This window comes from Eulemur rufifrons, chromosome 4, assembly GCF_041146395.1.
Source record: "Eulemur rufifrons isolate Redbay chromosome 4, OSU_ERuf_1, whole genome shotgun sequence".
Lineage (NCBI taxonomy): Eukaryota > Metazoa > Chordata > Mammalia > Primates > Lemuridae > Eulemur > Eulemur rufifrons.
Genome location: NC_090986.1, coordinates 59,157,366 through 59,184,302, shown reverse-complemented (window position 1 = coordinate 59,184,302; position 26,937 = coordinate 59,157,366). Strand labels below are relative to the sequence as shown.

Sequence of the window (26,937 nt, the reverse complement as noted above, 5' to 3'; positions counted from 1 at the left end):
CTTAAAACATTCAGATGTTTTTTTCTGTTGACATCTTTGATTGACTTTTCATAACATAACATGATCCCTTTATCTGTTAAGTAAATTATTCATTTCCTGTATTGTCATCTAATCAATAGAGCTTTCAGAAGGGTTCAAGAGGCAGCCTTCCCTTATGAAGTGCTGTCCTCCTTGCTAACATGCCCCTTTGGCCTGTCTGGCACCTGCTCACTTCTCACATGGAAAGCTACCTAGGTGAGCCATCTAAAATGGAAACTTCACCGGCCAGACTCCTCCTTGCTGGCAACCTTTCATTGGTTCCTTGCTTCCTGCACATACACACGCGCACACACACAAAATCACAAGTTAACATGCCATATAGGATAAAGCTTGTGCCTACCTTTCCCATCCTGGTATTTCCTACCTCAAGCTGAGTGCTTTGTTTCCCTGCTTGTACCATGCAGCCTCACACCTGGCTTTACCCAAACTACTCCCTCTGCCTGGAATGCACTTCCTCTGTCACCTTCACTCGGCTAACTCGGGTTCATCTTTGAAGACCTAGAGTAGGCATTCTCCAAGAAGCCCATTGATTCTGTCTTTATCAGAGTTTTGGTGTAAAGACTAAACATGTAAAATTCCTAACTGCAGGAAGTAGCTGCTGCCTGAGAACAGTGTGGCCATTACATGTCATTGTAGAGTGTGTATTTCCTTCATCCCTTTGTTCTCCAGAGACCTAGCTTGTCGCATATTCCCATTAAATGGAGGCATCTAAGTGTTCATCTGATAAGCAGGTTTGTAAAATTCTGTTATCATTTTACAGACTTTAATTGGCAAACACCAGACATAGAGTATTATGTATTCAGAATATGGGAATATAGTGTGATCATGGCATCAAGACCTTTCTGTCATCTCAGAATCCTGTTTTGGAAAACTTATTTCCTAGGAAAGTTGTTTATCTCTCACACTGTGGGATTCAAAACTAAAATGCCAAAAATATGAAATACCTGCTCATCTTCCTGATCTAATATTTCAATTTCTAAAGACAGTCCTTGTTCGTGAGAGACTTTCTTTATGTCATTACAAATAAATAAGCTATTCCTCCTCCGCTGTATCTGCCAAGCAACACTCACTGTCAGCCCTATAAATAGATGAGTAACTTACTGGTAATTGGACTACATCAGCAACCTGATTTGTACTACAAAGGGAAAGATCATTATGCTGCTTCACATCCAGTGACCACTTAGTGAAAACAGATTGAAAAGAGTGTAAAGAGCTGCTTTTCAAAATGTCAATAAAGTTCTCCCTCCAAGTTTGATTTATCTTCGTCTACATTTTTCTTTATCATCATGCTCGCTCTTTTCCTGGAGCTGACTCTTAATAAAGTTTAGCCACGTGTCAATCACATGCCAGCATATACCGTAGATAAAGAACTCCCCTGTCTAAATAGACTGGGATGTCATATAGTTTAAAAAAAAAAACCAAAAATTCCCCATGAGCTTCCATATTGAGGCTTAAAATGCTTGCTTTTGGGTAGATTCCATTATATGTCCTTTCATTTATTTGTGTTTTTAGTTGGGAACTCTGGGGACACATTTACAAGACTAGGAAGAAGAAATGTTGAGAACAATTGAGGAATTCTGTACAAATAACAGAACTTTATTTTGGTCATGACGATTATAGGAAACTCAAGTGTACAATTGAGGTCTTTGACAAATTGTGAATAATTTTTCACCTTTATTTCAAAATAGCTTGGGAACACTTACAAGCAGGCCTTACTGGCAAGGCAAAGCAAATAAAAAATGGCAAATAATAAAAGAATTATTATGGCATTTTAGACTTAAACTACCCTTTCAGTACATTTGCACATAATAAAGTTCTGGAAAGCAATTGAGAAATATCCTAGGATAATATCGCTTAGGTTGAGTTATAAAAATACTGTGTGAACCGTTCTGCATCAACATGCCTCATGCTTCTTTGGTTGTCTCTGCAGTTAATTCTTACTTTACAGCACATGATTTATGAAGTGATTTCACACCATGCCCAAGATACGGGCCACCCACCAGCTACATGGCATGACGACTCTGCAGGCCGAACGGCAGCCTTGATAATTATAAGGCCATGGATAATAGCCCCCCAGGGGTTCACAGATCTTCTGGCAGTGGGTGTAGCTGCGCCTACATTCTATACAGCAGATTCCTTCATGGTCCAGTCTAGGGTCGAAGGTCATGCTTTCTCCTTCCTGCTGCTGGGAAATAAAAGAGAATTGTTTGTGTTTTCTTTATAATGAGGTTATAGCATGCATGTTATTTTTAAATAAGACCTTGAATTTTTTTCACTGCTACAAGAAGTCAGCATAATCCGCTGTAAGAAGTTTTCAATCTTGTTAACCTGCTATCATTCGGAATTCCTTCTGACATCAGGGAATCTTCACCTACCTAATCTGTCACTGGCAGAATTGGGGGGGGTGGGCTGTTTTTGTTCTTAACAATGTCCTGAAGTTTCTCCATGCCCTTTTTCTTAAAAGACGGGGTCTCAGTCCGTCTCCCAGACTGGAGTGCAGTCGCAGCGATCATAGCTCACTGTAACCTCCAACTCCTGGGCTCAAGCAATCCTCCCGCCTCAGCCTCCCGAGTAGCTGGGACTACAGGTGCACACTACCACTCCAGGTCTCTCCATGCTTAATAAGCTATGATTACCAGTCACTAATGGCTCAACTTGTTTTAAATAAGAATACAAAAAGGAAGCATTAGGATCAAAAGTAACATTTCTGCCACTGCTAATTTTAAAACAGTGGATCACTGGTGCCTTCTTGTAGTAACAGCTTCCGGGGCTCTTGGGAGCACATTTTGAAACTCGTTCGTCTATACTAAAGACAGATTTCACTCCAGTTGCACTGGCTCTGGGAGCACTGTCAAGTCACTTAATTTCTCCTGGCTTCCTTTGAGCAACAGAACGGGATGTTATTTCCATGAGGACATAAGGGGCCTCAGGAAAAGGCTCTATAAAAATAAGTAAAAATCCGAGACCTTAAACTTTACCTTCTAGTTTCTATGTGCCATAATTATAGTTACATAAACACAATGTTATTGATGAAGTAAAAGTCTCCACGCTGCTGGAGAGATTACAGAAGTGGAGGGAATTTGCCTGATTTGCATATGTGGTTTTCCTTTTCAAGGAGTTCTAGGGGTAGAGATTCTGTATCCGTTTTAATATGGTATTGAATGACATTGCCAAGAATCCCTTACCTTTAAACTCTTGATTCAAATTCAGCCTCTTTCCTGGAGGTAGCCAATTCTGGTATTTTTTTTAAGTCTTAATTGGGGGAGGGGGTAGTATTAACAATTTCAAATACTGGAACGGGAGAAAATTGTATACTGAACACCAATACTCATCATCTGGATATAACAATGGCTAACCTATTGTCTAGTTTGCTTTTTTCCCCTTGAAGTATTGTAAATTCTGAAGTGAATTTAAAGAGAATTGAAGGCATTGTGACATTTCACCCATAAATAGAATGTACCACCAAAATAAGGATATTTTCCTACACAACCACACTGCCATTATTACACCTAACAAAGTTAATTCCTTAACACTATCTGATACGGTCTATGTTCAAATTACGTCATCAAAATGTCATCTTACACCATTTCTTTTTTAAATAAATGAAGCATATCTCTGTGGGAGATACAAAACAATCTCCACAATGTAACTGAAAAGAAAGCCAGGTATAGAAACTTTGTGTTCAAAATTGTGTGTTTTTGCAGGCCTTTGCCAGTGACATAAAATAAATAAAAATAAAATTTGTGTGTGTGTGTACTTACACAAAGAAACTGGGCAAACAGTCATTTTTTATTTTTATTTTTTTTAATTTTTTTTTTGAGACAGAGTCTCACTCTGTTGCCCAGGCTAGAGTGAGTGCCGTGGCGTCAGCCTAGCTCACAGCAACCTCAAACTCCTGAGCTCAAGCGATCCTCCTGTCTCAGCCTCCCGAGTAGCTGGGACTACAGGCATGCACCACCATGCCCGGCTAATTTTTTCTATATATATATTTTAGCTGTCCATATAATTTCTTTCTATTTTTAGTAGAGATGGGGTCTCGCTCTTGCTCAGGCTGGTCTCGAACTCCTGAGCTCAAACGATCCGCCCACCTCGGCCTCCCAGAGTGCTAGGATTACAGGCGTGAGCCACCGCGCCCGGCCTAAACAGTCATTGTTAATAGATTACTCTGGAGAGGGTTTCTGGGTGGCAGGGAAACTCACTTTTCATTATATATTTCCTTTTATACTGTTTTAAAAAAATATGTGGATGTATTTTTTATTTTAAAAACTAGTCACAAATAAATATGTATTCTACCATCACTCCCTGCAAACTATAGTAGTGGTAAATATTTCCTGGAAGATTTTTTTTTAATACCTTAGTGTTTACCCTCCTAAACATCAATTCTCAAGGTTTCAGCCTAAAGCACAGGGCCTGGGAAGGAGCAGGGACTGAACAAATGTCTGTGGAATGGAGGAATACAGTGGACATGGAGGGGGAAAGAGAATACTTGCATTCTGTGTGTTGCCTCCAGGAAATACTCTTGGAAACATTTTTAAAGAATCAAATTCCTGATAGGAATTTGTTTTCGTAGATTTGTGACTCAAAAAAAAAAAAAAAGGACAGCATAGAAAACAACTTTGAATAAGGGTTACCAACCAATCAGGACTTCACTACAGAGGCAATGCTTAAATGTTCTTACCCTTAATTATAAACCATGCAACAAATAGATGTATTTTTAAAATGACTGAGCAAAAGTCTCAGTTGAAACTGGACATTCATTTGAAACCTCAAGTCAAAACACCATTTCAGCACTATGTTTAATGCATTCGTCTGAGCATGTCATGAAAACACCGGTACGCACGTGGTAGGGGTTATCCGGGTTGAAGGGTTCTGAGTCCTCTTGAACACTGGGTCTAGTTTCATTATTCGGTCTTCCAGGGCCTGGGTTGCCCTGTGGTCCACTGCCTGGTCTTCTTGTGGTAGTTGGAACAATTTTTCTTACCACTTCTCTTCTTTCTCTCTGAATTTCTGCAAAAATAGCTGTAAATTAATTCCTTTATTTGAATGATTATAGAAGCTAGATCTGTGTTTATCAGGGTGAAAACAAAAGGATATCAAAACATATACGTGACCAGATACTTCACAATTTTTGTACGGATGATTTTTGTAATAATAAAGCACGTTTTAGAGTCTTGGGTTAGTAGTTAAACACATGGATAACCCAAATTTGGTTTTGTAATGCTAATTGAGGCAGAGTTTATAACATGGCTGACAAACATCCATTCTCAACCCCTCTCCCCCTTTTTTTGTTTGCCTTCACTCTAGGGGGTGAAAAAAAATACCATCCATTTCCCCAGCCGCCTATGCAATTAGGAGTGGCCGGGTGACACGCTTCTGACCAGTGAGACATAAGCAGAATATGCTAGTGCCGTTTCGGGGAAAGCTTTTGCTTTCTTGGTAAAAGGGGACAGACAGGCTTCCTCTGTCTTGTTTTCATTTCTTGAATGTAGATGTGATATCTGGCGTTATGAGAGCCAACTTGTGACCATGAAGTGACAAGCACAAGGATGATCAGCCAGCATGCTACGGACAGCAAAATGGCAAGTTAGAAAGAGACTTGACGGGATCACTGAGTAGCTGATCATGCCAGCAACCTCCTACCCCCAGACTTCTGGCTATATGGGGGGGAAAAAAAGAGCCTGTATTTGTTGAAACCACTGTAGAGCAGGTATTCCGTACCTGCAGCCTATGGTATGCCTCCTGGAGTGACTATATAGGTATAAAGCTTTACAGTTTGCAAGGGACATAATACCTTGGTAGGTTCTTTTAAAAAATCCTATGGGATAGAAAAAGCAGATGCTTTCATATATGAGAACATAAAGGCTCAGAAAGACCAAGATCTTTGGCCAAGATCACAGAATGGGTGACAAAGCTAGGAGGGCAATGTGAACTCTGGCTTCCAACCCACCGCTCTAGTTCACCACGCGGCCTCCTGGGGCCTGCAGCAGGGCCCGTGGCTGCTGCGTATGACAAAGGTGGAAAGTACCACACGGCTTGGACTTTGGTGTCTCTCTGAGCCTCAGTTTCTTCATCCCCATCTAAAATGGGGATATAATATATTAATAGTATCTAATTCACAGCGTAGTGATAGAATTAATGAGAATCTGTGTCTAAAGGTTTTAGCACACATTGCACTGCAGCCTAGGCAACAGAGAGCCTGTCTCTGAAAAAGAAAAATTAAAAGTTTTAGCACAATGGTTGGCATATAATGAGCACTCAAATGTTAGGTGATGATGATTATATATATTATGCTTTGTTATTTATGAGAACTCGGATGTGCTCTAAAGCCACAGATGGCTTCCACAGATAGCATGGTTGGAGAAGTATTAGGGAGACCTGGATTCAATCACGGTTTTACTTTTTTTTTTTCTTTTTTTTGAGACAGGGTCTTGCCGTGTCTCCCAGGCTAGAGTGCCGTGGTGTCATCATAGCTCACAGCAACCTCAAACTCCTGGGCTCTAGCCATCCTCCCGCCCCAGCTCCCAAGTAGCCAGGACTACAGGCGTGCACCACGACACCTGGCTAATTTTTCTATTTTTTTTTTGTAGAGACGAGGGTCTTGCTTTTGCTCAGGCTGGTCTCAAACTCCTGAGCTTAAGTGATCCTCCTGCCTCGACTTCCGAGAGTGCTAGGATTACAAGCGTGAGCCACCATGCCCGGCCACAACTCTACTTCTTTTAATTAGCTGAATGATGTAACTCTGTGAACCTTAACTTCTTCATCTGCAAAATGGGAATATGAGTAGTTACCCCAACAGTTGTTGGTAAGGATTAAATGAAGATGAAGTGTGATGCTCTAGTGCCGTGCCTGGCACGAAGGCAGAGCTCAGCAAACATCAGCTCCCCAGCTTCCCTTTCGACCTGTGTCCAGCGGCCATTCACAGTGTGTCTGATAACACAGCTGTGTGGCACTGATGACCTGCAGCCTTCAAGAGCCAAGGGCAGGGGCCGCTGGACTCTGGAGTGTGTGCGTGTGTGTGTGTGTGTGTGTGTGTGTGTGTGGCTTTTATTAGAATTAGGTGGGCGGGGAAGCCAGGCATCATCAGAGGGAATTTATTTTCTTGATTTTATTGTAAAATATTATTGTATTTACCAGAGATGGGGGAAATCCTTCCTTTTTAATGTCTATGATATTCCATCCTATGGATATACCAACATGTATTTAATCCTTTTTTAATCTGGGAGTATTTAAGTGGTTTCCAGTTATCCAGCATATATAATATGTTTTAATGTCTATGATATTCCATCCTATGGATATACCAACATGTATTTAATCCTTTTTTAATCTGGGAGTATTTAAGTGGTTTCCAGTTATCCAGCATATATAATATGTTTTAATGTCTATGATATTCCATCCTATGGATATACCAACATGTATTTAATCCTTTTTTAATCTGGGAGTATTTAAGTTGTTTCCAGTTATCCAGCATATATAATATGTGTAAATCTTGTATGGGAGCTGTGATGATTGACTACTTAAAATGTGGCCATGCTCTTGGGCTGTGAGGGACCGAGCCACATCTGGGATGTAGGAAACAAGCTCTTTCCCCAAGGCTGAAGTCACTCAGTGTGTCAGTCGTCTTAGCATTGCCAATAAGTCTGTTTTCCACCCCCACTCCCCGCCCCCTTGCCCTGCACTGTTCTTTCTCCATAGCACTTTGTATCCTATGATACGATTTTCTTATTTTAATTTAGTGTTTATTTGCTGTCTCCCCTTGCTACCAGGTAAAACTCCCTCAGGGCATGGATCCGTGTCTATTCTGTTCGCTGATGCATCTCAAATGCCTAGAATAAGTATATGGCACACAACAGGCCCTCAGAAGTGTTTGTGGAGTGCGTGAGTGAGCTCTCGGGGCGAGAGGCTTATCCTCAGACAGGAAGCTATCAAGGAGGACCCAGGTGGCAGTGGGGCAGACTCTTGTCCTTGGCTGGGAAGGGAGGGAGTTCCGGGTGGTGGAAAGCGAGCAGGCCCCTCCCGCGAAGGAAGGTGGGGAAGGGAAAAAGCCAGAACACAGCAAGTGGCTGTGGAATTGTGAGCTGTGACCATCCAGGGGGCAAGAACAGGAATGGCAAAAGCACAGTCATTCCTTGGCAGCCCCCTCTCCAGCCCCCGGCACCTGTGCCAGACACTGCCTACTTACTGATCATGTGTTCGCTCTCTCTCACCCAGCCTGCCTGTGCTCAGGCTCTCTCTCAGCCCATGCACCAGGCGGCTACTGCCTGTGGCTTGTAACTTGTCTCCTATCTGCCTCGCCCGGGCTGGAGGGTAACCGTTGCCTCCAGAGAAAGGAACAGAATAGGACTTGTGAACCCTAAGAATAAGTCATGGCAGAATCAGAAACTTGCCCTTTCTGAGCTTGGTGAGGCTTTTTTTTTTAATTGTAAAATTTACCTAACAAAATTTACTGTTTTAACCCTTTTTAAGTGTATGGTTCAGTGGCGCGAAGTACATTCGCATTGCTGTGCAACCATCACCACCATCTATACCTAGAACTTTTCTCTGTCTCCCTCATTTTTTCTTTTCTTTTCTTTTTTTTCTTTTTCTTTTTTTTTTTTTCTGTCACCTGTGCTGGAGTGCGGTGACGTCATCACAGCTCACTGCAACCACAAACTCCTGGGCTCAACGATCCTCTTGCCTCAGCCTCCTGAGTAGCTGGGACTACAGGCGCTCACTACCATGCCCGGCTAATTTTTTTCTATTTTAGTAGAGATGGGGTCTCGCTTTTGCTTAGGCTGGTCTTGAACTCCTGGCCTGGCCTCAAAGCCATCCTCCCGCCTCGGCTTCCCAAAGTGCTAGGATTACAGGTGTGAGCCACCGTGCCCAGCCTAGAACTTTTCTCATCTTGCACAAAACTGAAACTGTGTACCTACTACACACTGCCCAGTCTACTCCCTATCCCCCCAAGCCTAGTGGTTTTAATGCCTATATTTATTTCCATGCTGCTCTCTCCTGGTGTTCAATAAAGTCTTTCAGAAAACATAGTCTGTCTCGGCTGGGCTAGGAGAAAGGCCTTTTTCTCCACACTTGAACCAGAGCTACAAAATAGGCCTTCGGGAGGCCAGTGTGGTGCCGCAGTAGAAGTGAAGAGGGAGAGAGCCTCTGGGGACAGGAGAAACTCAGGGGAAGAGCGCAGCCTACCGGGCTCACCTGTCCTTCGTCACCTGGAAACAGCTCACAGGCATGCTCCAAACTACCTCTGAACCCCAGGGACCCTGCATTTCTTTTCCCCAGACTTGGAAGCTGATGCTTAAGCTTTGAACTTGAGGAATCACAGCCTATACCCACAGCAGCTTTTGGCTGTCCCATAATTCTGGGTTTGAACATAATCAAGATTCAGTTGTATGACAGCTTCTTAGTCCCTTGATGCTATGCCTTAGAAATAAAAAAAAAAAATGTAAAATTGGAAGGTGCAAACAACTGAGATTAAGGGGCAGAGCGGAAAGAAGTGGGAGTGTCGTAAATAAAATCGGCAGGTAATGAATGCAGCGGTGTTCTGCCTTCCCCACCTGCTCCCTGCTACCAGCCCTGCTCCTTCCCTTCCCCACAGCAGTCTCGGGCTGACGGTTTCCTTCTCCCTCATCTCTCACGCTAATTACTGAGACACCGTAACACGCATCCTGATTTCTGCCCCTCGTGACATGCTCGGGCCTGTGAACGGGACGGTAGGAAACTCACCGGAACAGGGAGAATTTTAAGCAGCATTGAGATAATTTAAAGCGTTACCTTTTGGATATATTGGTTTAAGCCAGAAAATAGGAAGGTCGCCACAGAGTTCTAAGACTTTAGAACTCAAGAAGCTGTTGTCCTTCACCGGCTGATCTACAGCCACCCAGATAAGAGAATTTTCTTCATATTTAACTGGCATGATCTTGCCTTCCTGTAAGTAAGTAAAAATGAAATGCAGTTGAGCAAAGAGGATGGTGGAACATGCTGCATGTGAAGAGTCACGTGTTGCTACAAGATTATTTTACCTTATAAAAAATTAATGAGAATTCTGTGCATGTGTGTGTGTGTGCGAGTGCACACATGCACACATGCATCTACTTGAAGGTTCTAATCTCTTCTCCTTGTAGCTTCCTTCACAATATTCAGCTCACCTCCTCCCAATGCCCGGCCTTTGGAAAGCTCTAATGTGTGAAAATGAGTGTCCTGAGTTGAAGTGAAAATTACCTGTTACCAACTTTGAGATTTAGGTTAATCTGATATTTTCGATCAAAGATGTTTTTGAGGAAAAGCGATTGAATGGACCCTGGAATCCTATAAAGGAGAGAGGAACCCTTCATTTGAAGTGAAAATCTTGTGGGGTTTTGTTCTGCAGCTTCAGAACAACAATGGCAAAAGCGAGTGATTGGTTCTTTAATGTCTTCAGTTCAAAGTATTATTTAACATAAACCATTTCTCCACTTCCCAGCGACAGCAACACATATTTCAGATGTTCCTCGCATCAAGCACACCACTGAGATTTCAAAGCTAAACCCAGGATTTTCTTCCACAGCGAGATGCTGAGAACGGTTTGCTAACCCAGGAGACAAATTTATTTTGCCAGGTTGTTCCTTTCATGTATTTATTAGTTTGCAAGAGCTTGGAGAAATTAAAATGTTTTCTCCTTATTTTTAGCTAAAAGCAGCACTTCATTTATGCTTTCTCCCTCAGGCTTACGGCTGCATTAAAACAACTTAAAGTTATTGGAGGAAACGAACACTCAGGTAATCCAGTTATTTACCTTAAATTAAATGGCTCCATCCAGGAAATGAATGCTCTTTGAGTACAGTAGCTTTTTAAAGTTATACAAAACTGATGAAAAATTTATGAGAGCAAGTGGTGCATAAATCTATCCCATCATAATCTAAAGTGTGTGGGGGAAGAGTGGGGTGATTGGGATAATGCATACAGATGCATTCTCCAAGCTAAGAATGTTAAATAAATCTTGGGGCATGTACTTTCAGTTGCCTACCCAATCTCCTCCCTTCCTCCCCTTTATTGCAGTGCAATCTTGCTCTGATTGGAAGCAGCAGTGTGCCCAGGCCCAGGAGAGACACCTGCTTTCTCAGACTGTCCAGTGGCCGGGGGTGCCTGGGCGACCGGGGCTACCCCGTGAGATCTAGGCCTACTATGTGAGGGGGGCTGGGAGGCCTTCTGCTTTTCCTGACTAAAGGGAAGTTGTGTTTGGCACCATTCAACCTCTTTCTTCTTGACTTTTTTTACTTGAATGCCAAGTAAGGCAGTTGGGAAGAGGTTGAACATTGCCAACCACAATTGGAGCTGGAAGGAAATACTAAAAAAAAAAAAAATCACAGACTTGCTGGCCACTAAGCCCATGCCTGCAGCCGCCTGCCTGCACATTGCTTCCCATGGAGGAAAAGAAATCTTTATTTAAGTTACTCTAAGTGTAGTTTTCTGCTACTGACAGCCAAACACATTCCTAATGCACACAAATATATTGTCTGAATTCATTTTTGTCCACAGAGGATCCACCATCACACACAACATAAACAACTAAAGGACAAGACAAATAATCTACCTCTATGGCCTAAGAATCAGATGCAAAGATTTACATACAAAAATAATTCGCATATTGAATTATTTTTGTATTTAAAATTGTTTTAAATTTTTTTTTTTTTTTTTTTTTTTTTTTTTGAGACAGAATCTCACTCTGTTGCCTGGGCTAGAGTGAGTGCCATGGCATCAGCCTAGCTCACAGCAACCTCAAACTCCTGAGCTCAAGCGATCCTCCTGTCTCAGCCTCCCGAGTAGCTGGGACTACAGGCATGCACCACCATGCCCGGCTAATTTTTTCTATGTATATTTTTAGCTGTCCATATAATTTCTTTCTATTTTTTTAGTAGAGATGGGGTCTCGCTCTTGCTCAGGCTGGTCTCGAACTCCTGAGCTCAAACGATCCGCCCACCTCGGCCTCCCAGAGTGCTAGGATTACAGGCGTGAGCCACCTCGCCCAGCCATAAATTATTTTTATTTTAAATAGTGAAAAATTGAAGATACCTGAAGTATTCAAGAATAAAAGACTTATAAAATTACAATCATATGATGTATAATATATCCATTATAATCTACATTTTAGAAGAACTAAAGTTGTGATAATAAGCATGTATGACAGTGTAACTTCACTTATGAAAAGAATCTCTCTCTCTCTCTCTCTCACACACACACACACACACACACACAGGAAGAAAATCCACCAAAACGTTAACATTAGCTATCTGTGGATTATGTAGTTGTGGGTGATTTTCTTCTCTATATTTCTATGTATTTCCCAAATTTCCTACAGTGACAAAGTTTTATTTTTAAATATCAGAAAAAAAAACCAAACTATATTGTGAACTTATGATTAGATCTGGGTCAGCTGTCATTGGGGAGTTAGTCCTTTGGAAGGCAGAAAAGCTAGTTCTATGCCCATTGATGGGGAAAATGGCAAGGATTATAGTTCACTAAAGTCTTCAGGACAGAAACTAGGTGACATGACTATAAAAAATAGTAATGCAAGAAGAGATGTTCAAGGGTCAGAACAAAGGAGGTCGAGGCCCATTTTTCTAGCTGGTGTTCGTGAGTTCACATTGAGAGCACGGCCTTCGATGCCAGGCTGTTCGGCTTGTGAGGAACAAACTGGAACACGATCGGGAGAGAATGACTGGAGAAAGGAGAGTCTGGAAAACATCTCACAGGAAGAATGTTGGGGAAACTGGGAGTAGAGAACAGAGGACATGGTAGCCAGCTCTAAAATCTGACAGCTTTTGTTGTGCTCTGTTTGAGACACGGCCCGCTGCTGCTCCCGTGGGACCAGCAACCAGGCAATTTCCAGGCACTTTGCTTACCCGAGCTTCTCCTCTTTTGCCTGGAGGGAGCTGATACGTTCTTCGCCTCCCTCTCAGGGACACTGGCAGGGTCAAAGATGGTCATAATAAAATTAACAACAATGAGCAGCAGCCCTGCAGTCTCCATCCAGTAGATTCTAGGGCCATGGGCACAGTATTCACACCCCCAGTTTCAGATGACAAAACAGGCTCCTGGAATTGGCCACATCCCTAGCAAGGGTCCGAGCTGGGATTTGAATCCATGTTTTTCTGACTCTAACATCATTTTCTTTCCACCCTACCCTGCCACAACGCAAAAGGAAGACAATAATGAATGTGACCACTTTGTAAGCCCCAATGTACTATAAAAATGTAAGGTATTATTGTTAAATGTGTCTTTAGAACTCTGTGTGCAATTCTTAAATTTTAAAAAATCAAGCTCAAAGGCAAGTTAATAATAAATGGAACAATTCTGTTTAAAAATCTCATAGGTTTGACACACAGAAAGGGAATTAGATATATGTTGTGTTGCTTCATTGGGGTGAACTTGAGCCAATGAGAAGAAATTGTGGGGGAGCCATCTCAGCTCAACGTGGGGCAGAACGATTAGAACCACCCCCGGTAAAGTTGGCTGACACGTGCGTCTGGCTGGGGGGAGCCCCCTGTCGCTGCTTTGTGGCAGAGGCCAGGTGATCAGCTGTCAGGGATGTTTAGAAAGAATTCCTACATCGAGTGGGGCTGAGGCTAGAAGGCTCCTGAGGCCCTTTCATTTAAAAAAAAAATTTAAGAGGTAGGGACAGGGTCTCACTCTGTTGCTTGGGCTAGAGTGAAGAGGCATCACCAAAGATCACTGCAGCCTCGAAATCATGGGCTCTAGCGATTCTTCTGCCTCAGCCTCCCAAGTAGCTAGAACTACAGATATGAGCCACCACACTCAGTTAATTTTTCTTTTTTTTTTTTTTTTTGTAGAGATGGGGTCTTGCTATGTTGCCTAAAATGGTCTCAAACTCCTGGCCTCAAGTGATCCTCCCACCTCAGCCTTGCAAAGTCCTAGGATTACAGGTGTGAGCCACTGAGTCTGGCCTCCTCAGGCCCCTTTAATGAAGATTCTATCTTGTGGAGTTCTTTACCTGTATTGTGAAGTCTTAACCACTGCTCAGATAGTTCCCTAACGTCAGGCAAAGAAGAGCCATGTGAGTACCAAGCCCCTTTATACACTTTAAAATATGGCTTCTCAAAACCTTTAAATATACTATACCATGTAAGAATGATCCATTGGAATCAGCAGTACAAAAACAGTTTAAATTCCTTTGGCAGAGAAAAAATAGAACTTAGGTTCTGGTCATGAACCGATCCAGGAACTAGAGGCTGAAAGGATTGTGCCTTCAAATAAGGTCTGCCAAACTCTCTTGCTGTCTAGAGCATGTTGGTACCCACCAGTTCAGAGGAGATGCTCTGTTTGGTCACGGTGCCCACCTCAGGAACACGAGCCTTCACCTGCGCTTTGATGTAGCATTTCTCTCCTCCAGCAAAGCGGATTCCTGTGATGCCCTGTGAGATAAAAGGTTATCCATCCATCTGTCTATTTGTTCATCTGTTCAATTTACTGAGTGTCTACTGTGTGCCAGCCACTGTTTCAGGTGTTGGGTATAGGGATGAACAAAACAGATGAAATCCCTGCCCTCTTAGAGCTTAACTTTTAGCATTATTATTATTATTATTATTATTTTGAGACAGAGTCTCACTCTTTTGCCCTGGCTAGAGTGCCGTGGCGTCAGCCTAGCTCACAGCAACCTCAAACTCCTTGGCTTAAGCCATCCTCCTGCCTCAGCCTCCTGAGTAGCTGGGATTACAGGCATGTGCCACCATGCCCAGCTAATTTTTTTCTATATATATTTTTAGCTGTCCAAATCATTTCTTTCTATTTTTTTTTTTTTTTTTTTTTTTAGTAGAGGCGGGGTCTCGCTCTTGCTCAGGCTGGTCTCGAACTCCTGAACTCGAACGATCCTCCCACCTCGGCCTCCCAGAGTGCTAGGATTACAGGCATGAGCCACTGCACCAGCCAACTTTTAGCATTATTTACAATAATAAAAAATAGAAATAAAGTCAGGTGCTGATAAGTGTTATGAAGAAAAATAAGGCAGAGAAGAAGGACAGGAATGACAGGGTATGGCACTGTAGATGGTGCAAATCAGGGGAGGTGACTATGAGGGGGTGACATTTGAGCTGAGATGCAATATATTAACAACTCCATCGATACCCACAAGCTCAGATGAAATGCCACCTTTTCCATGCAGCCTTCTTTGAAGATAGCAGTCATTAGGGAGGCTGGTCCCTAAGTAGTTGAGGAGGAGACACTGTTTATATCTCACAGGGGCCAAAAAACAAAACATCCAAGTCCTTGGGTAAGGTCTAGAAGCAAAGTTCAGCTCCCAGAGCTGTAGAAAGCTTTACTATTTACTCTTGGCTCAGTAACTTAGGAAAATTCTAAATTCATGGAATTAATTAATTTGGCCAACATCTTTTGAGAACCTTTATGAGGTTTCTCAAAAACTCAAAATAGAACTACCATACAATCCAGCAATCCCACTACCAGGTATTTGTCCAAATGAAAAGAAATCAGTGTATCAAAGGGATACCTGCACTCGCATGTTTATTTCAGCACTATTCACATTGGCAACGATATTGAATCAACTTAAGTGTCCATCAACAGATAAATGAATAAAGAAAATGTGATCTATATATATATGTACACACACATACATAGATATATGTGTATTTATACACACACATACACAATGGACTACTACTAGGCCATAAAAAAGAATGAATCATGCCATTTGCAGTAACATGGGTGGAACTGGAGGTCAGTATCTTAATTGACATAAGCCAGGCACAGAAAGACAAATATTACATGTTCTCACTCATATATGGAATCCAATAAAGGCTGGGAAGGGTGTGGGAGGGATGAAGAGAGGTTGGTTAATGGGTACAAACATGCAGTTAGATGCAAAGTGTAAGTTCTAACTTTCCATAACAGAGCAGGTGACTACAGTTAGCAACAATTGTACATTTCAACGTAGCTAGAAGAGAGGACTTGAAATGTTTCCAACACACAGAAATGATAAATACGCAGGGTGTATTTATTACTCGAGGTGTATACCCCAAATACCCTGACTTGATCATTACACATTCTATTCATGTAACAAAATATTGCACTTACCCCATAAATAGTATGTATCAATGTTTAAGAAAGCAAATTTAAAAAAATCACCCGGAGGACTTGTTAAATGAAACACAGGGCCAGGCCCCACCTCCTGTTTCCCATTCAGTGGGTCCAGAGAGGAGCCTGAAATTTGCGTTTCTAACAAGCTGTCCAGTGCTGCCACTGCTGGTGGCTGGGGAACACACTTTGGGACCCAGTGTTCTCTATATACGCTGCCTCCCAAAGGTCTGCTTGCTGTTATTCCGCGTGTCAATCTAGCACTCACAGTTGGAAAAACAGAAGGCAGGGGAGGGAGATGACTGCCTCCCTATGGGATGTGTTCTCTTAACTTCAAACACTCATGTCCCCTGAACGTGAGATTCGAGGGAGGAAACGCCATACAGCCGTTACCGTATCCCCAAAGGAGAGAGTTGATTCTGTTGAAGGATTCACAGCAGCGAATGTGAATCTGTATTGAGTTAGTTCTGACAGTCTACACACAGCAGAGAGAACCGAAACCCCCACAGGGACCAGGCCTGTGGGAAGGAATTCACACATATTAACCACCGTGTCTAGCTACAAATCCACATCAAGCAGCCAGATATAGTAAGAGATGAAACAGAGGGAACTAGAAGAAGAAGAAGAAAACCAAGAAAACCTCCTGTTTTTGCAAACAAACAAACAAGGCCTTAGAAGCTAGTGATAATGGAGAAATTTGCTAGCAAAGGCAATGAGTGAAGATTCCAAGGATCTAACGTTCTTTTATCAAAGAGTGAGGCAATCTCACCTTGGCTGCCCATTTTTTCTTTCTAGGGGAGCTAATCGATTTCTGTGGCTTCAACCGGAGCTTCCCAAGACGGGTGGGGGTCCCGCCCCCAGAGAGGTACATTAGAAATCTCTGGAGGAGTTTTTGTTGTCACAAAGATTGGGGGCACTCTTGGCCTTTACTGGGCAAGGCCTAGGGATGCCAGGTCCTGCAGAGCCTGGGACAGTCCCAAAGAACCAACTGTCCTGGATCCAAGGGAAGAAACCCATTTCTAAGAATCTGTGCCTAGGACCCAGCACTGTTTTACATATAAAATTGTACTTTTGCAATTGGGATTTTGGAATAGTTTTAATGTACAAATTTCCTAGAAGTGCGACTACTGTGAAAATGGAAAGAAAACAGTATTTTCTTCATTATTTGAGAAAATTACAAGGCATTTAATTTGCCCACACACTCTTGTGTCTGTCTGCATGTTGGGCTGTAGCATTGACAGTCATTCAACTACTGGTGCAAGTGCTTGACTTTATGTCTTCTAGTATATCAGGCTGAACATTTACATATGAAGTCTGTATTTTACTATAAACTACTTTCATTTTATTTTTCCCTTTATATTATAGTTGGGGGCTATATTGACTTTTGAAATCAATAATCTACCTACCTACTAGGTAGGTCATGCTATCCTTTTCCTCTCCAGCTTTTTAAATAAGAAATTTCAAATATTCACGAAGTTGAAAGAATCGTACAGTAAACACCCATATACCTACCAGTTTATTCCCTTTTAATTTCTAATCTGGATTTTTGTTAAGTAAGCAGAGCATTAGGTCCAAGGGGCTCTTAAATCAACAGCCCTGATACTCATGAGGGCATAACCTGGAATGTAGCTCATACACCACAAGCTAACCCAGTTTTTGTATTTCTCAGGGTAGAGAGCCTGGAGCATTTTTTTTCAGGGTTTTTTTTTTTTTCCACTGGGCTCTAGTAAAATTTTGGTGGGGTCCTGGGTGAATGGATTTACAATTCAGAACCTTTCATAATCTGTCCTCACCTTTGTCCCCATCTTCTACCCTTCCCCAGGCTGGGCAGCACTGGGCTGTTAGAACTCTGGAGCAGGCCTGCACATTCGTGTTCACTGTTCTCCCGTGGGCCTGGAAAGCCCTGCGCCTACCTCCCTGCCAGCTGAAATCCTAATCGTTCTTCAGGCCCTGACTCGGTTGTCACCACCGCTGTAAGATCTGCTCCAACTCCCTAATTGACAACGATGCGTCTTCTCTGTGTTTCATGCGCTCTCTTCACAGCTCACTGCAGCACGTTTCCCAGACACCTAAAGCTATTTCTGTGTGTGTGTGTGTGTGTGTGTGTGTGTGTGTGTCTGCCTCCTAGACTGGACTCGAAGGTCCTGGGGGAAGTGTCAATCACCTTTGCATTCCTCATGCTTAGCACTGTCCCTTGCACTTGCACACAGTAGGCCTCCAAAAAATGCTTCCTGAATTTGACTTACGGCTTAAAATACAGGAGAGAGTAATAGCGCAGGGACCATAGCGGCTGATTCATGCGTTTTCAGACGTCCAGGCTTGTTTAAACCCATAACAGGTTCTATCCATCAAAAAAATGTTCTCCTCACCTGTTCTGACTTAGAGAAATGTGGAAGCTATCAAAGAGAATTGATCAGTTTATAAAATATTTGTGGCCCTGTTGGTCTGTGAGAACAAAACACAATCGATACCATTATTAGAAAGAACCAAAAGATTATAAAACAGAAATATAGGTCTGGGATTGAAATATTTTAAAAGGATATTCTTGATACATGAACATCTCGGGAATGATAGATCTTTTCTTATTCATCTCCGTAGCTCCCTTTGCATATCTTGATAGTGTGGTACACCGTAGGTATTCAATTTTCTTCTGGATTGAATGATGTGTGTGTGGGAGTCACATTTTATAAGTTTATACTGTGTAATATAAAGAAAAAATGGTTTTACTCTGTCCTGGGTCTTGCAGTAAAAGCCTTTAATAGGTCCAGAGAAATTATACTTGTGCACTGACCAGAACCATTTGCAGAGCTGTGACTAAACAAAGTGCAGCAGGGCACACACAGGGCTGCAGAGCCCCAGGGCAGAGACCACTCTGAACCCAGCCAGTCCCTGTCATCATCAACTGTCTAACACCACGGGGACTCTAATGTTAGAATCTGTGGGCTATTCAAAAGGACTTGTGAAGTGTATTTCGGTATCAACGGGGAGGAGTGCTTTCACACGGATGAAAAGCATCTTTAGTTTTTCTCATCAATCAGAGGAAGATGGGTCGATGAGATGTTTGTGGACTAATAAACTATCAGAAGAGACATTATTTTCCAGAGCCTGTTTTCATTGTGAAGTTTCACCTTCTCCATCTGGAGATTTAATAGGGGACACAAATAGCGATGCCTCTTCCTCATTGTGAAACATGAAAGAGAATAAGATATTTATGTTGGCCAACGGGAAATTAGGCCTGGAGTGACACTGGTTTGCAGGTGTACGCCGAAGCACAGCTGCATAGCTTAATGTCTCAGATGACCTGTAAATTAATGTTTTGTTTTGTTTTGTTTTGGTGACACAAGGTCCCACTCTGTCATCCAGGCTGGAACGCAGTGGCCCAATGATAGCTCACTGCAACCTCAAACTCCTGAACTCACGTGATCCTCCTGCCTCAGCCTCCCCAGTAAATGGGACTGGAGGAGTGTGCCACCACACCCAGCTAATTTTTAAATTTTTTGTAGAGACGGGGTCTTGCTATTTTGCTCAGGCTGGCCTTAAACTCCTGGCCTCAAACTCCTGGCCTCAAGTGATCCTCCCAACTCAGTCTCCTAAAGTGCTGGTATTATGGCCACCGTGCCTAGCCTAAATTTTTGTGGGAAAAAAAAAAAAAAATCAAAACAAAACAGTCTCCTTTTCAAAGGAGACCAGAATGTTTTATCTGTAACATGCCATGGTCAGAAAACATATGTTATATTAGGGGAATTTGCCCACACTAATTTTCTGGATTAAATGGGAAATTGGAAGAACTGTGAAAAGTATGTAAATAGATAGGTATGTTGTCGATGAGATTATTAGGTCATTAAAATTTCCTTCCTCTTTAGAAGTTCAGATTTCAGACCTTGCAATGTTCTAGGAGAGTTTGAGCATTTTATTCACCGTGTTACAGAAAACTGCTTGGAAAGAAAAAGTTCCTTCAAGTCTTTCTGCCAAGACTTCACATATTCTAAGAAGAACCTGCTCTTTTCAATGGTGTGGTATTATGGGTTTGTTTTTTTTTTTAATTTTTAAAAATCGAGCTTTATTTCAGTTTTTAGGGCTGTATTTTGAATTTCCTAGAAGTAAAAATTTTTTCGAAGTTGTTAATTCCTTAAATACTTAAATTCAATAAAAGTGGTATTTTTTTTGTTGTTTTGGGTTTTTTTTTTCTTTTTGGTATTTTATCACCGAGGTATTGTTTTTTCTTTTGCAAATATGAAGGACAAAGAGTGGTCCTTTCTCCAAGAGAACATGCTACACGACTCATGGATTAGTGGCTCTACGGCTGCTATAAAGACAGTTACCATTCGGACGTGTGTGAGAAATGCTGCTTCTCCTTGAATTATTATAGAAAAGTCCCCCAGGCTTCCCTGGTTAAACTCTCTAAATGTGTGAAATATACTTACATTCTGGAAATCATTAACTTCAATTGCTTCTTCAGCTCCACTTCCCATTTTAAAGGTCTCCAAGTTGTTCCCAGCATCTATTTCCATTGACCCATCTTGTAATTTCCCATTGATGCTCATGGTGTAATGGACATTGTAAATCTGGAAGTGAACATAAGAGTTAGCGATGCCTCCTTTTTTGAACAATTCAGGACTTATCTTTAGACCTGCAATGTATGGGGTAGCTTCCCTATATCTCAGAGATACACGGTATCGTCCTTAACAGTGAGTGATAGGTTTCCATATGAGCACTTTATGCATACCCCAATCACTTAATACAATGATTTCTTTAAAAACACCTTAAAAGTAAGACCTTGATCGTCTCTGATACTTATTCAAATAGCTCAGTGATTTGCAATCCTGGCTGGACATCAGAAGCAACTGGGTAGACTCTCCTGGTGCCATGCTTGGGTTTCACCCTGGATCAATCAAATCAGAACCCATGGGGATGGCGCTTGGACATAGGTCTTTCTTTTCTAAAGCTCAATTCTATTATGTGTCCAGGTTGAGAACCATTGATGGATGAATGGAAATTGACTAGGCTCCCAGCTGAAGTGGGAGTCTGCAGTGGGTGGCACCTCAATTTGACAAGATTTTTAATCCTTTGGTTAAGATTAGGCGTGGAGTGTGGCATATAGTACAGTCTGCAGGCAGGAGTAGGAAACACTTGATACAGAGCAGCACCTGGAGAGAGCAAGGTCAATGTGCACATCTGTTCCAGCTCAGAATGGCAGTTACTTTCCTAACGACTTTATGGGACAAGCATATGGTGCTCGAGGGCATTTTGTTATAATGACACATGTGGGTGTGTGGGAGAGGGGAGGGACCCAGCACTGCAGAAGAGCATTGGTCCAGGAATCAGAAAAACAGGTGGCTACACCACTTCTCCTCGCGTCTTGGGAGGTGCTGTGAGTGTAGAATGAAGAAGTTGGACCTCATAGATGGTTTTCATCTATGTCCTTAGGGCCCTGGGGTATCAAAGGCACGGCCCAGAGGTGAGGGTAGCACTGGGAGGCCCCTTTCTCCTCTGCCCACCCGTAGTCTAAGCAGGGCAGCTCTGCGTTTTCTTTGTTTTATGTGTTGCATTTCTGAGTAACATTTTGTTAGAAAGAAAAATTCCAACACTTAAGAAAATATTTTTAAACTTGCCACTAATTAGCTGATCCAAAGGGCTCTCTTAGCTTAGACATCTGATTACTGCATTGGTTTAAAAATAATTCACATGCTGCTCCTGCTCCACGTGCTGCTGCCCTGCTAGACCTTTCTGTGCGTGGTGGGGCAAGGAAGTAGGTTTCTTTTCTTTCCTTTCTTTCTTTTTCAGACCTAGAGGCATATCTATATCCATACATCTTACATATATTATAATATATATCTCTTGTATATACCATATAAATTACATACGCATATGCACACACACATATATACATATGTACGTATGTATCTAAATCTTTAAAGGAGAAGGAATGAGAACTGATGAAAGACAGTTGCTACTTAATGTCAGGTCAGCCAGTCAAAACTGCACATAGCTCAGATTCAATTCCAGTCTGATTTTTCTCCCTCATTATAAAGAGTGACTGCTACATGGACAAACACTGGAAAAAGTATCTGTTGTTAACTGGATCATTACTTGTAGAAAACTCATTATTACAGGACCCACAGAGCACTATTTTATTTTATCAGCAGAGATACAGAAATGGCTTTGCTATCTAGCACGCTTTTAGGCAAGAGCATCCATTAGAGGGACAGAAAATATGGGCATCCTATTTCAGCTCAACTGTCTCGTGCTGCCCCTCCTTCTCTCCCTTCTGAGGAATTTACAAGCCTGTAATCTGCTGTCTCCCAAGCCTGTCTGATCATAAGAACGGCGTCTAGGGGTTCTGATGCAGTGGAGTTGGAGCAAAGCCCACCAATCTGTTTTCACTCTGCCCCTCAGGTGGTCCCTATGATCACCCAGGTTTTCTCTGGTTTGGCCAGTGCTGTCGGCAGGTAAGGTCTAGACAGCAGGCTCTGGGCTGGGCGAGGTGGCTCACACCTGTAATCCTAGCACTCTGGAAGGCCGAGGCGGAAGGATTGTTTCAGGTTAGAAGTCCGAAACCAGCCTGAGCAAGAGCAACAGCGAGAGCAAGACCCTGTCTCCACTAAAAATAGAAAAATTAGCCAGGCACAGTGGCACATGCCTGTAGTCCCAGCTACTCGGGAGGCTGAGCCATGACGATGGCTTGAGCCCAGGAGTTTGAGATTGCAGTGAGCTATGATCACACCACTGCACTCTAGCCCAGATGACCCAGCAAGATTCTGTCTCAAAAAACAAGCAGGTCCTGTTCTGTCCAGGTGCTCCCTGAGCATCCACTATGCACATGGGTCAGTGATGACTGTCAAAAGGAGACTGGCAGACAACATAAGCTTTCACTGGCAAAGCAATGCAACATTTACAAACTTAACCATTTGCAAATTCTTAACAGTTTTTAAGGAGACAAGATTGTAACACTAGACCTATGGGTCTAATTTCACTTTCTTCCACTGCCACCCTTTGCTACCTCCCCCCTCAACAGGCTCCCTGACTATAATAGGTATTGCATTCTTTGTAGCGTAGCCTCAGCCCACCTTTTATATGCAGTATCTTCTCTGCACAGGGGCAGCAGTGAGAAGCCTGTGCCCTCCTGAAGAGATGGGGAATGAAGAGGGGCAGGATGCAGCTCACAGCTCCAAAGTACTGGGCTCTGAGCTGGGCAGGAGGCTGGGCTGTTGGAGCAGCAATTACATTATCTGCTCTGAGTCCACGGAGCTGTTGGCACCTAAGGCTATTTCTATCCAACTACAATGAAGTTTATTATTTGCCAAAATTCTGCTCAATATGGTGCCTTTTATAGCCAAGGATATTTGCTAATGAGTTTTTAATAAGGCTTAGGTTCTATAAGATTAATTACATAATGTTTGGGAAAACATCTAGAAAAATTAGTCTGAGAAGAAAGGCCCCAAGCAATGATCTCCTTCCCTCGTCCCACAGGGTGGGGCTGCCAGTTATCTCACAGGGGTGGAAATTTCTCATATTTCAATGCCTTGTTCCATTTATAATAATGTGGATGAAAAATGGCTGCAATATTCGAGCCCAGTCAGTTGTCCCCTGGTTATTAGTACTTTGGTGCTTCATAGTGCTCCGAGGAAATTTGAGTATACCTGTCCTAAGGGGGTTTACCCATATGAAAGGGATAAGGGATGAAGTACAGCAGGTTCTCCTTTATTAACCAATACAGAGCAGCTGAGTCACAGATAATCCCCAAAGAGTAGATAATCCATTTGGTTTGACAAGCCTTTCTGTTTGACAGAGACTTGCCTTTTTTGATTGCATTTTGTTTGGGCTATTTCGATTTGTATTCAAGGAAAGCAGACCCATACACGTGCTATGCGTGGATGGTGCCAAATCGACTCTATTTAGTGTTTTGTGATTTGTTTTTCAGACTTAAGTAATATGGATCAGCACAGAACATTGTGGGGGAGAAAAAAAATAATCGTGATTTTCTTCATCCTCCTGTCTGTATAGGAAATAGCAATAACTTTGATTGTTGGCAATAAAATGTGATTCACTAGTTCTCTGAATTCTTAAAATTTAATACTGCTCTCTTGAACCAGACAGCCAACCATCTTGCGGTAAAGGAAAGGATATGAAGAGAGGGAGCCCTGCTTACTCAGTATGATTGTTCAATCTCTCTTTTTTAGAAGCCTGTCAGTTAGCTATGTTTGCCTTGAATAATTAAATGCCAAATGGTAGTCATCTTAATATATATCAAGACAGAATCTTTACCAAAAAAAAAAAAAAAGCAAAGCTATCCCCATATGACCTAAACCATTATGGTTTTGTTATCTAGAAGATAGCATTTACATTCTAATACCATAAAATTTCCCAAAGGGATGACAATCTAAATCCTGCTATTAATGGAGATGTAGATATTGAAATCATTTCCATGTTCAGATTTGCTGCTTTCAAATATGAGCATCTGGCCCAGCTTCTATATTTAAATACAAATACATTAAGGCACTTTTCAAATACACACAAAATACAGTGCAATTCTGATCTTACAAATCGATTTTGCTTGTAAATTTGATATAGTCTCTAAAACAGACTCAGTGCTAAATGGCATGCTTATCTATATTAGGCCTTTGAGTTAAAAATACAAATTTTGCAGTGACTGCAGAAGACGCGATGTGTAAAATGGTTGAATTGCTTTCAGCACCATTTTCTGTAAGTACTGGAATTCGTTCATGCTTTGAATTTCATGGTGGGAGAGAGGGGGAAAAAACAGCAGTCACTGATCCTCCGAGGACAGTGATTATGAAAGAGCCCTTTGTGTGGGCCCTGGAGACGGAATTCTTTTCCATTAGTCGAAATAAGCTTATACCAGACCTGGCAATGGTCATCAAGATAAAATGCCCCCTTTTACGTAGGTGAACACATTTAGAGTATTTAGAGAACACACTGGAACTCTGCCCAGTCAAGTTAGAGGGAGTTTTTATACTCCTTGAGAGCCCGTGGAGCTTTAAAATAAATAGTTGCATACAAAGAAAGTGGGACAGCAGTTAGTGAAACGTTTGCCATTAAATTACATGTGAAGACTAGGCCAGAATTAATTGTTCAAGAGATTTGCCCCTTTTTTAAAGGAAATTAGACTTTTTTTGGGGGGGGGGAGAGAAGGGAGTGTTAATGGATAGGTCACCAAAAAAAAAAAGAAAGAAAGAAAGAAAGAAAGTAAAAAAAAGAAAGGAAAAAAAAAGAAAGAAAAAAGAAAAAAAAAAACACCTGAAAGTCGAAAATTCATCCTCAGTTTTGAGTCTGAATATTCACTATCTTTGTCCTGGATCTTAAATTCACAGCCTTTCTCAGCTGGGAGAGGCCTTGGCGGTCACTCAGTCCATTTCTTCCTTTAAGGATGAGCAGACCGAGGCCCCACGGTCACGCAACTGCAAGGGGAAGCGCCAGGCCCAGATGGGCTGAGGACGGCTTTCCTCCGCCACTCTGTGTTGTGACATTCTCCCTTGAAACCCTGCCTTGCTTTTCTACAAAGTGGTCTATGAGCAGAAGGCAGCACGGCGGGGTTGCACAGAAGGGAGAAGGTGCCCCGGGGGCGCTGACAGTAACCCCGGTGTCGGGGCCCAGAGCTGCCCTCTTGCAGACCAGCCTCTGGCGCGCCCTAGGTGGAGGTGGAGGGGGGACTCGACCCCGCCACCCCGCGCACCCCTGGGGTCGCAGCACCTCCCTGCCCTGCAGCCCCCCGGACTTACGTGATTGTCGCTCCCTTTCCAGAAGTAGAAGGCCCCGATGGCCCCGAAGAGCAGCAGCACCGCCCCCGAGATGAGGACCACGGCTCCGACCTTGAGCAGCCGCGCGGGGCTGGAGGGCTTCACCGTCACGGTGGCGTACGCCTGCGGGCCGGGGCGGCAGAGGGACCCGTCACGTCTGCGCGGCCCGCACCCCGCGGTCCCGGTGCCCACTGGGGCCCAGCGCAGCGTCCCCAGGGAATCGGGGGTGCGGTGGGGTGGGAAACAGCTCGCCCTGGGCTCCTTTGGGTGCCCCTTTCGCCGCGCGTCTTCCCGAGGGTCCTTTGTACTCAGGCGTGCACGTGCCATGAGCAAACTTTTCTCGGTGCAGGGCCATCGCCCCGCGGAACCACACTATCCCCCAGTCCAGGGTGCCCCTTCCGTACCCGTCTGTGGATCCCGGGCCCCCTGCACATCCTGCGCGCGCGAGGCACCGCCCCACCCACACAGTTGGGACCCAAATTTGACTCCCCCCCCCCACACACACATTCGGTGGCACAAATCCTTGACCCGGTACAGTGGAACCAGACACTCACACGCTGCCCGGGCCCCGCGTGGGGACTAATCTGGCAGCGAGACTGGAATCCCGGGTGGTACTCACCGGGGGACTGCAAAACTCAACGTCTTCAGGCCCCACCAGGGCAATGGGAACTTTGTCGGAGTTCTCCGTCATGGCTGCAGCGGGAGGAGCGAGGCACTCGCAGAGTATCCGTGCGCCCTGGGCTCTGTCCCCCTGCCCCGACGTGCCGGGCATTTCAACGCCAGCGCGCACTCACGGTGCAGTCCCGCCTGGGCCAGCCCCGCGGTCCCCACCCCTTCCAGCGCCTCACTTCTCTCCTCCCTTCTCCCTCCCGCCGCGGGCAGCAGTCTGAGCTGGTCCAGCATTCCCCCCTTTCCCCACTCTCTCCTGTCTACTGGCTCCCAAACAACCTCGCAGTCAATCTTGACTGTGTGAGTGAGGGTGGTTGCATCCTCGGATCAGGATGTTGCGTTCTAGGACCCTAAGATACTCTGAATTGCCAGGGCAATTAGCCATCCATCAGAGGATCGC

At 43.3% G+C, this 26,937-nt stretch overlaps 1 protein-coding gene across 2 annotated transcripts; it reads right to left on the bottom strand.

Annotated features, from left to right (window-relative positions):
• Positions 1-1,689: 1,689 nt before the first annotated feature.
• On the bottom strand, positions 1,690-26,677 carry CNMD (chondromodulin). Of its 2 annotated transcripts, none has more exons than XM_069467196.1 (7): positions 26,488-26,677; positions 25,851-25,991; positions 20,535-20,675; positions 14,325-14,438; positions 9,802-9,955; positions 4,880-5,046; positions 1,690-2,224 (listed from the first exon to the last, which is right to left on the bottom strand). In XM_069467196.1, exons 1-7 carry the CDS (start codon positions 26,638-26,640, stop codon positions 2,009-2,011), a joined length of 1,086 nt encoding a protein of 361 aa, XP_069323297.1. In that variant the 5' UTR covers positions 26,641-26,677; the 3' UTR covers positions 1,690-2,008. The 2 variants fall into 2 exon arrangements, with proteins under 2 accessions (XP_069323297.1, XP_069323298.1); XM_069467197.1 differs by having other exon boundaries at positions 1,690-2,221.
• Between the last annotated feature and the right edge of the window lie 260 nt (positions 26,678-26,937).